This window comes from Lagenorhynchus albirostris, chromosome 4, assembly GCF_949774975.1.
Source record: "Lagenorhynchus albirostris chromosome 4, mLagAlb1.1, whole genome shotgun sequence".
Taxonomy (NCBI): Eukaryota; Metazoa; Chordata; class Mammalia; order Artiodactyla; family Delphinidae; genus Lagenorhynchus; species Lagenorhynchus albirostris.
Genome location: NC_083098.1, coordinates 72896068 through 72908450, shown reverse-complemented (window position 1 = coordinate 72908450; position 12383 = coordinate 72896068). Strand labels below are relative to the sequence as shown.

General features: G+C 34.7%; 2 protein-coding genes across 5 annotated transcripts in view; one reads left to right on the top strand and one right to left on the bottom strand.

The window, feature by feature from the left end:
* The window catches only part of PPAT (phosphoribosyl pyrophosphate amidotransferase), a 36814-nt gene that overhangs the window by 15169 nt on the left and 9262 nt on the right, over nucleotides 1-12383 (bottom strand). The gene's annotated exons all lie outside the window — the stretch shown is intronic.
* Nucleotides 1321-12383, top strand: part of PAICS (phosphoribosylaminoimidazole carboxylase and phosphoribosylaminoimidazolesuccinocarboxamide synthase) — a 50429-nt gene continuing 39366 nt past the window's right edge. Inside the window, exons 1-2 of one of the 2 annotated variants that reach the window (XM_060148132.1) lie at nucleotides 1321-1702; nucleotides 7899-8333. In XM_060148132.1, coding sequence (XP_060004115.1) covers nucleotides 1321-1702; nucleotides 7899-8333 — 817 coding nt within the window. The remainder of the gene's footprint in view (nucleotides 1703-7898; nucleotides 8334-12383) is intronic. The other variant, XM_060148133.1, reaches the window with a different exon arrangement.

Sequence of the window (12383 nt, the reverse complement as noted above, 5' to 3'; positions counted from 1 at the left end):
AAAAGGACAACACTAAAGAAACAGAAGTAACTTGTCTAATGTCACACAGAGAATGGTGGCACAGTCAGGATTAGAACACAGACAATCTGACTTCAAAACTTCTGACTTCTAACCTCTGTATTATGTGACCTCTAAATAAGGTTGAGTATGTAGATATAAATAAAAAGCTCCAAATAAAGTAGCAGGTAAAATGCTTGTGGGTACTGGAATTATGAACAAAATTAATTTTTTTGTTTTGTTTTGCTTTTTGCACTCATCAAATTTTTTCTGTCAAATATCTATCACTTTTGTCTTCAGAAAATAAATGCTACTTCAAAAAAGCCCAAGCTGATGAGACACTCTGTATCTCATTTCCTGCATTAGTATTTTTAGGTGATGATACAAAGAAAGCCAGAAGCTAGGCTTCCTAGCTAGGTAGGGTAACACACTCATAAGACTCAGAGGATCTGCACCACAGTGGAGTACAAACTCAAAAGATACAATAAACGTTCAAAGTGCTCAACAATTTTTAATAGTTCTGAACAAGTGCTATAAATACTAGATGTTTATTAACAAATTTTTGTTCCAAAGAATATATATCAGGGTAGAAATAAAAAGTAAATCTCTACCATAATATGTATGTATACATTAACAACTAATACATGATTTATTTGGTAAAAAGGATCTTTTCCAAAATTGTAATTGTTTAGACATTTTAATGACAAGAAAAATTACAATATTAAATGTACTTGCAAAGTAAAAATCTAAAAAGTTAAAATTGAAGTGATTTTACTAAATTACCAATGCTTTACATACTATGAACTATTATGCTGAAAACAGACATGCGTAATACTATACATCCTATATAAATGAATAATTTGTGACTTAGGATTTATTTATTTAGTGAAATGATGCAGTTTGTAGTTAACCAATGTTCAAAGACTAAGTGATTCATATCAGAGGAGAAATAAAAATGTTAGCCATAAACCTTAGGGCAGAAAGAACCTCTGCCAACCATTTTCAAAACAAACAAACAAAAAATCAACAATCATATAGTAAACTAGAAATAAACACAAAAAAAGTTTTCTTTCCCTTTTGTCTCAAGGGTAATTTTTCCTTTAAAGCTGAAATGAATAACATTAGGAATCATTTAGGTCCAGGCTTCTTTAATCACAAAGCCTGCTTATTTGGCAGTTTCTCAAGTTACTCCCCTCAGGCAGCTTGAACCAGTTAAACTAGATCCTTTCAGCTCTTCAGAGCTTATTGACAACCAGCCGTCTGGTTTCCTAGGAAACAAAACCTTGGCTAGAAATAGTGAATCATTTCCAGGTCACTTTCAACATGGAGAGTGGAGCAGGAAAGCACTGGACTGAGGAAGAGGTTAAAGCTTTGCTAAGTATCTGGGCAGAAAAAAATATACGAAAACAACTCTATGGAACACTGAGAAATAAAGGAATATTTATCTACATTGCTAAAAGGCTGCAAGCACTAGGAGTATACAGAGATTGGAAACAGTGCCGGGCAAAGTACAAAAATCTCAAATATGAATACAGAACGGTTAAATATGCCCACAATTCTGGAGACAGCTCTAAAACTATGAAGTTCTTCCATGATTTGGATGCGATCCTGCAGTATGAACCTGCCACACAATTAACAGAGGAAGATGCAAATGACAGGTGCCTGGCAACGCTGAGCCAAAGTACAGCCCCAGAGATCACTGAAGGTAAAAAGAAAAAGTACCATTCTTTTGTTTTTACCCAGCAAACTGTAAAAGAACCAGACTTGAGTCCATATGATAAATATAGCCTGAAATATCAAGGTTGAGAAAAATAACTGACCTGTTATGTATATGCTATTTTGCACAAGGTAAAAATTAATCTCAAAAGAGTTTAATGCCAACCATTTTAAAAACCTGTAAAATACAGAAAAAACACGTTAAAATGACACCAACTGCTAGTGCCAACTGCTCCTTACCCATGTTGATGCAGTTTTTGGAAAATGGATTGTGTTCTGAAAATATTTTAAGTCTTAATTTTATAAGAGTCGTGAAAAAAAAAATATTGCTCAACTGTTGTTTTCCCACAGCTCCAAATAAGATAGAACTTTCTGCTCTATATTATGTTCCCATTTTCCTAAATTTATAAATAAAAGCACTAAAATACTAATAACTGATAAAGAACTTCCTTACTTGTTTGGAAGAACATCTCCATTTTAACAGTAAGTAAAACAAATAGATTTGATAGATTAAATGATTTATGATTAAATGATTTAAATACTGGCATATCTCAGGGATATTGTGGGTTCAGCTCTAGACCTCTGCAATAAAGCAAATATCTCAACAAAGCGAGTCACACAAACTTTTTGGTTTCACAGTGCATATACAGTATGTTTACACTATACTATAGTCTATTAAACGTGTAACAGCATTAGGTCTAAAAAAAAAAACCAATGTATATACCTTAATTAAAAAATACTTCATTGCTAAAAAAATGCTAACCATCATTTTAGCTTTCAGTGAGTTGTAGCAGTAACATCAAAGATCACTGATCACAGATCACCATAATACAATTAAATAGTTTGAAACATCTTGAGAGTTACCAAAATGTGACACAGAGACCAGAAACGAGCATGCTGTTGGAAAAATGGCACTAACAGGCTTGCTTGACACAGGGTTGCCACAAACCTTTAATCTGCAAAAAATACAATATCTGAAAAGTAATATATGCCTTATTAAAACAAGGTTCTTGAGCTGCTGTGTTGTTAAACCCAACACTATTTACATAGAATTTGCTCGCTGTGGAAGCCGAACGTATCACTAGGCAAATTGGGAAAAATCAATGGCAGTAATGAGATTTCTCCCATGGCCAAAATCTTAGCGTAGCTATTTTTAAGAACAGAGTTGTTCAATTCAATTCAAAATCTGTTTAATACATACTGTCTGTGTACACCGTGTGCAAAGCAGTGAGTTACATACATTCATGGATGTAACCACAGAAAGGAGGGAACTGTGAATAAATGTAACCCAAAAGAAAGTGGTAAGTGGTATAATAAAGGTACCAAATAAGAAGGGGGGTTAAAGATGAGAGATTACAGTTGAGTTAACTTGGGTTATCTGAACTTCGTGTTTAAAGCTCAATAATAAAATCCTTTGGTAAAAAATCCACCCAACTTACTGCCTTTACACTTCTAATACCAAACCAAATTCTGAGAAAGCTTTGCAGTCATTACCAAGTTAAAACAGTAATTATATTATTTTATTCAGTTTATCACTCTGCACTCATCATCATCTAAATGCTTTAAGTATTGATTAACAATAAGTAAATCACTCACTGAGCTTCTGAAAGGCCTTGATTTAACCACAGGTTGGTGTAATGAAGATGTGATGGTAATATCTCCACTTCTTAATGGGATCTTCTAGCCCTTTCAGCTACTTGCATGGCTCCAAACTCCCCATTTCACTCATAAGCAGAGGGCCCACAATACACCTTAACCATGTATGTTTAGGGTATGTCAAACACCCAGTTCTAAAACCAACTCTCTTACCCCATCAAAACTGATCCTCCTACAAATTGCTTCCACCTTACTATCACTGTATTTCTGGTCACTTAAATAGAAATGTTTGAGACAACCTTGATTTTTTGTCAGTCACTAAGTCCTTAAAAAAAATCTACTGACATGTTTCATAAATTTATCTCTCTGCTCCATTTTCATTACCACCATCCAGAACTTCATCATCGCATGGAATATTAGGATAACCTCTTAACTGGCCTCCCCAGTTTTCAGCCCCTTCTCACATTATCTTCCACAATGCCACTGATTGTTTTTATACAATTTTTTAAATTATAAAATTACAAACAATTAGCATTTTGTTTACATTTAAAATAATCTTTAAATTATACCCAGAATTGACCATAATTTAGGGTTAAATGTTACTTAATGTTTCCATAATGTTTAACTGAGTGCATATACCAGAGTATATGGGTCTTTACCCCCTTATATAACGGATGCTGCAATCGATTACCTTTCTCTTTTTTTTGGCCACACTGCACGACTTCCGGGATCTTAGTTCCCTGACCAGGGATTGAACCTGGGCCCCAGCAGTGAGAGCGCCACGTCCTAAACACAGGACCACCAGGGAATTCCCTACAATCAATTATCTTTTGTCCATTTTTAAAATTATTACTTTAGGATAGACTATCAGAATTCAATTTCTGGTTCGGCGGGGGGTATAATTACTTTGAAACATATTGCTAAAATAACTGCTTTCCAAAAGAATTGTAATTTAACAATGAGACTGTCCCTTTTATAGAACCCTGTCAAGTAAGATTATGGAGTGAGGTTGAAAGGGGGAGAGACTTTGCTAATTTAATAAATAATGGAGTATGCTAATTTAATAAAGAACCGAGTACAACAGTGTATGCAATAAATAACTTTTACTTTGCATTTGTTTAATTACTAGTGCTGTGGAACATTTTCCTACATATTTATTCAGTTTTACAAATTGACTGTTCATGTCAATTGAGGTCTTCGAAAAATCTGCATGACCTCTTTGGCCTCACAAGTTTGGCTGATTTTTATGCGACCCACAAAAGTTGAAAGTTTTAATATAGTCACATGGTTTCTTTTCTAAGGCTTAGAAAGCTCTCCTTTCTCCAGGTCTAATTCATTTATAATGTCTTCTGGTGTTTTTGGTGGAAGCAGCAGAATTTTTATTGGTGTAGGGTAAAAAGAGGAAGGGAAGGAAATGAATGTGCCTTTTCTACTGTTGGGATCAACCTCATTCATGCAAGGGGTAAGGACAGAGGATCTGGTCCCTTCTGTTAGGCAGCAGGTAGTCTGACTGAGCCTTTGCAAAAGACCCAAATACAAATTCTAAGACGCTTCGTGTTCCGGAAGTTATAATTATCCTCAACCTCAGAATACCTTTGGCCGACTGCGGCCAAATCATATTCCTTCGCTGAAAGAAAGTTTCCGCTCTCTTTCCCTCCTCTTCCTACATACAAATGCATTAGGAATAATGACTTAAGAGTTTCAGTTTAAAATCTCCATGGCATGGGGCCCCTACATACAATTTTGGGATTCATGCTAGGAATGACCAACCTAAGGGAAAAAAAAGAGAAATCCCCTGAAGAAGTTGGGGAGAGAGCTTTTCTTTTCTTCCCCCCACCTGTATGTTCAGCTCCAGGACCTTTTCAGTAAACAAAAGTAGGCCCTAAAGCAGAAAACAGAATAGCAAACCCTACCTTTCCTTGCTGTTCTCATCAAGCTCGGCTGTTAAATTACCTGGGGATATTAACATCTTTTGTTCTTCTCTCTAAAGAGAATTTTTATGTAACTTCAGATTTTTATTTCCCATATTCCCAACTAAATCCAAAACATCCCCTAACTGCAATTTAGCCTCAAATAATTATGAAACTTGATTTAAAAACTGACAATTTTTATATTGAGTTTTAAATTTATATAATTATGCCATTTGAAAACACTGATACTTCCCTTATTTTTCACTTGTTTGTTTTTAATATAAGAATCCCCAGTATAATGTTTAAGATGATAAACAGCATTCATTTTCTTATTCTTTAATGGAATGCCTTGAAATTATAATGGTGAATAGTAATTTTAAAATGAACGTTTACACCATCAAAATCATACCATTCATACCATCATACCATCAAAATCAAATCATAACATTGATCTCCTAATGTAAAATGCTATTTCTGTTACTCAGTAAAACAAAATTAGAAAAACATGTGGAAATGATAATAAGGAGATCAAGGAGGGATGTCTTCATTTTTCAAGGCTGGCATGGTTCTTTTAAATGGTACATTCCTTGGTCCATTTAAGCAAAACTTAGATTAATTTCTGGAAAGTTTAGTATGTATCAATCAACTAGTTACATACGATACATACCAACTCAGCTATTTGACCATATGCCAATAAAACAAGATTTTCTGATTATCTCATTGCAGGATTTCTCTTTCACATTACCAGTATCACTTAAAGGGCCGACTATGTTAAAGCACCTAAAATACAAAAAAAAAGAAAATACCTCATTTTAAAGACGTAATTTAATTTGAAAACTAACTGCAACCATCTCTAGAAACTTATAAAAGAAGCAAACAATTCTAGTGGAAGTTCAAAATGTCAATGTGATGGAAGAAATTAAATTTCTCTTTATGGACATAAATATTTAAACCATATTATACCACTATTACAAAAAGCATCTAACCTAAATCTATAATCCTTCATGAATATGAACAAATTCAACTCAAACTATTAGCATTATCAGTTATAATCCAATTTTAATTTTCCTTCGTACTTATTTCTAAAAGGAATTCTCTCTTTCCAGGCAAAATGTCAGTTACATCAGTAGACAAGGAAGACAACCCAGGAAATCCTTTACTTTTGGTTTCTCATGTCAGACCAATGGAACTAGGTAGGTATGGTATGGTGGGCCAAATATATAGTGAAACTGATCCAATTTCAAATTGGAAAGTAAGATTGGTTTCAAATCTGAGAAAATGGATGAGTTTTCCTGGTAGAAACACTTAAGATTAATTTATGTTTCCCTCTTTTTTACCAACCTATTAAAAAAAAATCATTTCTAAAACAAATGATTTCCTTAACAAAATGTAAATTGCCTGGAAATATTAGCCTTCAAACCTCCAATCTTTATTATTTAAATATAGTAAGGCATCTGATGGCCAAAATTACACATAGTAAGTGCTTAATATTAATGAGCATATGACTTCAGCATTTCTGGGGTCTAAGAAGAACAGAATTTTATATTTGAAAGTAAATAATATCAAATCCATAATGAAGTCAAGGATGATTTTATTCACCCAAAAAGTCAACATAAATCTCTTTCTTGCTTCTAAATTCTTACTGAAAGTTAATCCAAGTATGGAAAAATACTGAAAAGCATCTTAAAGAAAAGAAATTAAATACACCACAAAATAAAAACAACTCCCTACCTCAAGTAAATACTATAGTGTTTTTTAATGAGTAATGTTATGGATGCTGAGGTCCAAACTACCTTTTTATTAAACATGAAGTCTGAGAAAAACAAGATAATGGGTTGTTAAATAACCAATATAATGTCAAGTAATGCCATTACCATAAACCGAGTTGCAAAACTGTACCAGAGATGTAATACAAAGTTATTAAAATATTTATAACTAAGTGGAGACATTCTGCCTAATGCATTATGAAATTTCTGGCACATTTCCTTGTATTAAAAGAATATAATATTTCACTGGCATTTGGTCTTTAACCAATGGGACATCTTTTATTTTCACAAAGAGTAGGAAGCACCAGTTATTAATGTGCCTCTTCCAAGCCCTTCATTCATGAATAGTCTTGGTTCTCAACCCTGAACTGCACACTAGAATCACAATCCAGGGATGAGGGGTGAGGGCAGTGGTTTATAAAAGCTCCCTAGGAGATTCTGATATGCGGCAAATGGAAACCATTAGATAAAGAAAAAGCATGGGAAGGAGATAAATTGCTCACACCTATCATGAAAAAGTTGTCTTCAACAAGCTGTTTTCTTATGTAATTATATTTATTGCTTTTGACAAATAAATATTACAAAATTATATATTCGACTTTCACTATATACTAACATACATCCCACATACTAAAGGAGTGGAATGGAAGAGAAAGAAACGACAGAGAAGAAAGTTGATCGAAATGTAACTAATTAAAAACACAGCTTTATTAAAGCCAGTCACTGTCACGGTAAGGAACAGATTCAGGTTCTGTGCTTCCATTTCCCAACTAGTTTAAGAGAAAAGCTAAGCTACGATTTACATTTCATCTCCTACAGAGAAAATTACTTCCTTTACTAATGTTGCATCCGATTATTTATCTTAGCTGACGTGTGTAACCCATATATCTGTTTCCCTCCCCACCCGGTACAGGTAACTCTCCACCAATAATGGAACCCCCTAATAATCCAACTTTCATTCCAGCTGTAGCAAATGAAGGAGGAAAACACTGGACTGTGCCAGAAGTCAGGGCTCTGATAGGCATCTGGTCTGATAAAGGCATACAACAACAACTAGAGGGAACAGTGAGAAATAAGAGGATATTTGAACAAATTGCTGCCGAGCTTCAGAAACTCGGAATAGAGAGAGACTGGAAGCAGTGCAGAACAAAGTACAAAAACTTAAAACATGAATACAAGATTGTAAGAATGGCTCAAGACCTAGGCATGACTAAGAGTATGAAATTTTTTACTGAGTTGGATGCTATTCTGGGACACAGTAAAACAGAAAACTCACAAGAACAGGAATCCCACGATGGAAAGGAAGCCACAGGATGTGCCAATGTAAAAATGGAAGACGATCAGACAGGTAGGAAGGCAAAGAAAAGTAATCTTAACATCATGCTACCATATAAAAAAATGTCAATACATGAATACAGTTTAAGTTAAATAGGTTTCATTAAATGCTATTCAATAAGCTAATTGCTCAATTTATCATGAAACAGATTTCACATATATTTGATCAGAACACAGAAAATAGTACAGAGTTACACAGAAGGAGGAAAGAAATTTGAATTTCTAGAAGTTTAAAAAGACCAATTTTAATAAAGCAAAAATGCAATTCCAGATGGCAGAAGTTAAAGCAAATTTTCATACCAGTTGTGGTAAAATCATGAGTAAACAGAAAAGGGGCATTGAAAAACTTAGAAAAATACAAAACCTGTGAGAATGTACGTGTGAGTTGTCCTGGGACACATCATAAAGTTCTTCAAAACGAGTTTAACCCAGAGGATTGAGATGCAATATACACAAAGACATGACAGACAGCATGAAATAAACGGTATGAGTTCTAGGCCAGGAGTCAGGAAATCCAAGTTCTAACTCAGTCTCTGTGGAACTTTGAACTCACAAGTCTCTCCTCTAGACCTGACTATGTAAAAGGTCAGACTGGACAAGACATTCTTAAAGACCTCTACCAAACATAATGTTTCTAGATCTTAACATCATTAAATGATGCAGTTCTAATTCTTAAGAGTATGAGTGTGTGTCTAGGGGAAAGAGAGGGAAATGATAGAGAGTTAGGATTGGGAAATGGTGGTGAGAAGTCCTAAAATGTTTCACTGGTGGACAAGAAAAGAAACTGGTCTGCTGGAGAACTATACATCTCCCCCATTAAAATTAAAATGTAAAATAACTGGTGATCAAGTAGCCCAACAGCAGTGGCCTGATTATGTTCCTACAGTAATTGCTGGAGGTGCAGCTGAAGATGACTGTCAGTTTTATGTCAGAAGACCTAGTAACACCAGATATTTATAGTGACCTAAGACTAAAAAATATGTTTAAGGATGGGGAATCTAAGCTACAGAAAAGTGAACAACCACAGTTTTTAGTATCAGGTTCACTCTAAAAGGGAAAATAATATATCAGAACTTAAAACACAAATCTGAAAGTGAATAAAAAACAAACCACCATATATCCCACTATGTTCATACAGTCATTACTGGAGATGCAGCTGAAGATGACTCGGTCAGTAATATGTCAGAAGACCTAAGAGAGACAGATACGAGACAAAGCCCTGGCACAGGTAAAACAGTATTCGTTTTTGATTCTTTTTTGGTCTGTGACAAAATACATAAGATGTTATTATAAGATGCTGCTACAGACTGAACTGTGTCACCCCCAAATTCGTATGTTGAAGCCCTAACCCCCGCTGTTATTACATTTGGAGATGGGGCCGTTGGGAGATAATTAGGTTTAGATGAGGTCATAAGGGTGAGGCCTTCATGATGAGTTTTATGGGGACATGTGTATGCATATGGCTGATTCGCTTTGTTGTGCCACAGAAACTAACACAGTATTGTGAAGTAATTATACTCCAATAAAGATCTATTTAAAAAAAAGAACATATACGAGAATGTTATAACATTATGAAGTACTGTTGGATAATACATTTCCAAAATACAGAAATGGAAGGTGGAAATTATTAATGACAGTAAAGTTCCCTAAGGCTGTTGTTCTCAAAGTGTAGCGGCATCAGCATCATCTGGGAACTTATTCAAAACGCAAATTCTTGGGCCCCATCCAGAATCAGAAACTCTGAAGGTGAGGCCCAGCAATCTGTTAAGTACTTCAGGTGATTCTGATATATGTCAAATTTGAGAACCACTGCCCTGTGGTATAGGGTAGTAAGGGGATGAAGAGTGTGTGTTTCCTATCGGATGGTTTGCCTTTTACACAAACCAAAATTGGGGGAAGAGGAAGCCTAGCCATCACAGACCTTGTATGTAGTCTTTCAGTCGAAAGCTTCATAGAGCCTTGGGAAGTATAAAGACCAATGCTGATTAAAAAATCAGGGGCCCCACGGTCTTGGCAAACTTCAGATAAAAAGCTTGATGGGAGAAAGGATAGCTGCCAGAACACTGACAGGTATAAATGGAGAGAAATTAAGGAGACTAACTAGACAGGAATGTGCAGCTGACTAGAGTGAGACAACAAAAGTAAACAAAGCTCTGTGCTCCTAAGGATTCTAAAGATATCACTGCAATGGCCCTTGTCATTAGGAGTTAAAATCAGATTACTACTTATAGTGTTTAATAAGGCAGAAGGATTTCCATGAAAAATGTTAAAAACGTTAGCATTCAGATGTAAGCTTGTTAGTCCTCTGGAAAACTCACTTAAGTACAACACCTCAAGGTAATTTTTTATATATAAAAGGAAAATATTAAGTCAGATGTAAACTGATAGGTTTTAAAAAGTTGTTTGGTATGTTTACATGTTAGTATGGAATATATTTAGAAAATATGAAACAGGATGTTTACAGTCATTCTAGAAATAATACTATTTTAAATTTTCAGGTGAAAATAAAAGCAAAGGTATAAACCCACATGGATCTCAGCAGCTACATATGAAAACAATTTAAATAGGCAAGAATTTTAGGCACACCTGCAATATATACCACTCGATGCACAAGTTGCCAGTCCACTATTTGGAAGATTGTTCTGTTGAGGTTAAAGACATGGATATTTATCTTTAGAAAAAAGTTCACATCAATAGGTAGAGGTCACCTCATTTTTTTAATACATTTTACTAATAAATATTATTATCGGAGTTGCCATTGCTCCACATTGTTAACGTTGACACTTGGTCATAAAACCGATCTCCCAAAAGTAACACTTTCCTACCTTAAAAGTATACTATAAGCTTCTTTCGTATTTCAAATAAAAATGCAGCTAGAGCTGTGGACCCCTGAATTCTGGATAAGTAATTAGTTCCCAACTTAGAACTCCTGGAGATTTTGGTTTAGTGTGTGTTGTAGAGTGGATTCAGGCACCTGTATTTTTAGAGAAGATCATCAAGCACAGCCAGGTTGTCGTGGTTTTAGAGAATAATACCAGCAAACGGCTGAAGACAGTAATACATAAAATCCAATTTGATTCCACTTGGGGTAGAAAAATCAGCTACTTCCAGCAAATTATCACTTTAGAAATGTATGACCAACGAAATATGAAGAAGTTAATCAATCACCGGGAAGAATCATAGAACTCTTAGGCTATGCCTAAGTAAAAAGAAATGGCCCATGAAAACGGAATAACTACTTCTTTGGATCTAAAATAAATTTATTTTTCTCCCGGTCTGAGCATAGGCAATAGAGGAGAAAAGGAATCAGAAAGCTACCGGGAGAAAGGACTGGTTGTCTGAAGGGAAATTTGTGTTTGACAATCTTATCAGCTAGCTACCTGTCTCTTCTGAATATGGAGAAATTAAATTGCCTTAATGAATCTCCGTATCAGTTGCTATTTAAATGAGGTAGAATACCTCAATACCTTGGCATTCTGGCCAAAGTCACTGCTTTCTAGTATAGGACAGTCACAGGTAGATCAACTCAGAGGGGTAGAGACCGGCATATATATCCTATTAGAGGCCACTCTTATCGTCAGCCTAAAATTCACATGTGAAAGAGTACATGGTTCTTTTAAGAATAATCTTAAAACTATTTTCCTTTTGGCTGTAGTAAAATGTATTTCCAAAATTAAAATATTCACTAGCTTGGCAATTTCACAAAAATTAGCAATGTGATGGCCAGCAGAGGGCATTAAAGTATCTATTGATAGTATCTCAGAAGGCATGCCAAGCATTTTGTTTTCTCCAATTCATTTATTTCTTTTAACAGACTGAAGAATAGTCTAGTTTTCTTTAAAATGGAATATTTAAACACTTCTGTATATTTTGTAGACAATTTGGATAAACTTAGCAGTAAAATTATTATATACTCTAATGTACTTTAGTCATATGAAACAGTGTTAAGAACTTTTAAAAAATTATAAGTATGTAAAAAAAGCTAAGACGTAGGTAAGCTGATAAATTTAAACACAGGCAACTTGTTAATTAAAAAGGTGTCATTTTTCTAATTCTTACTGTT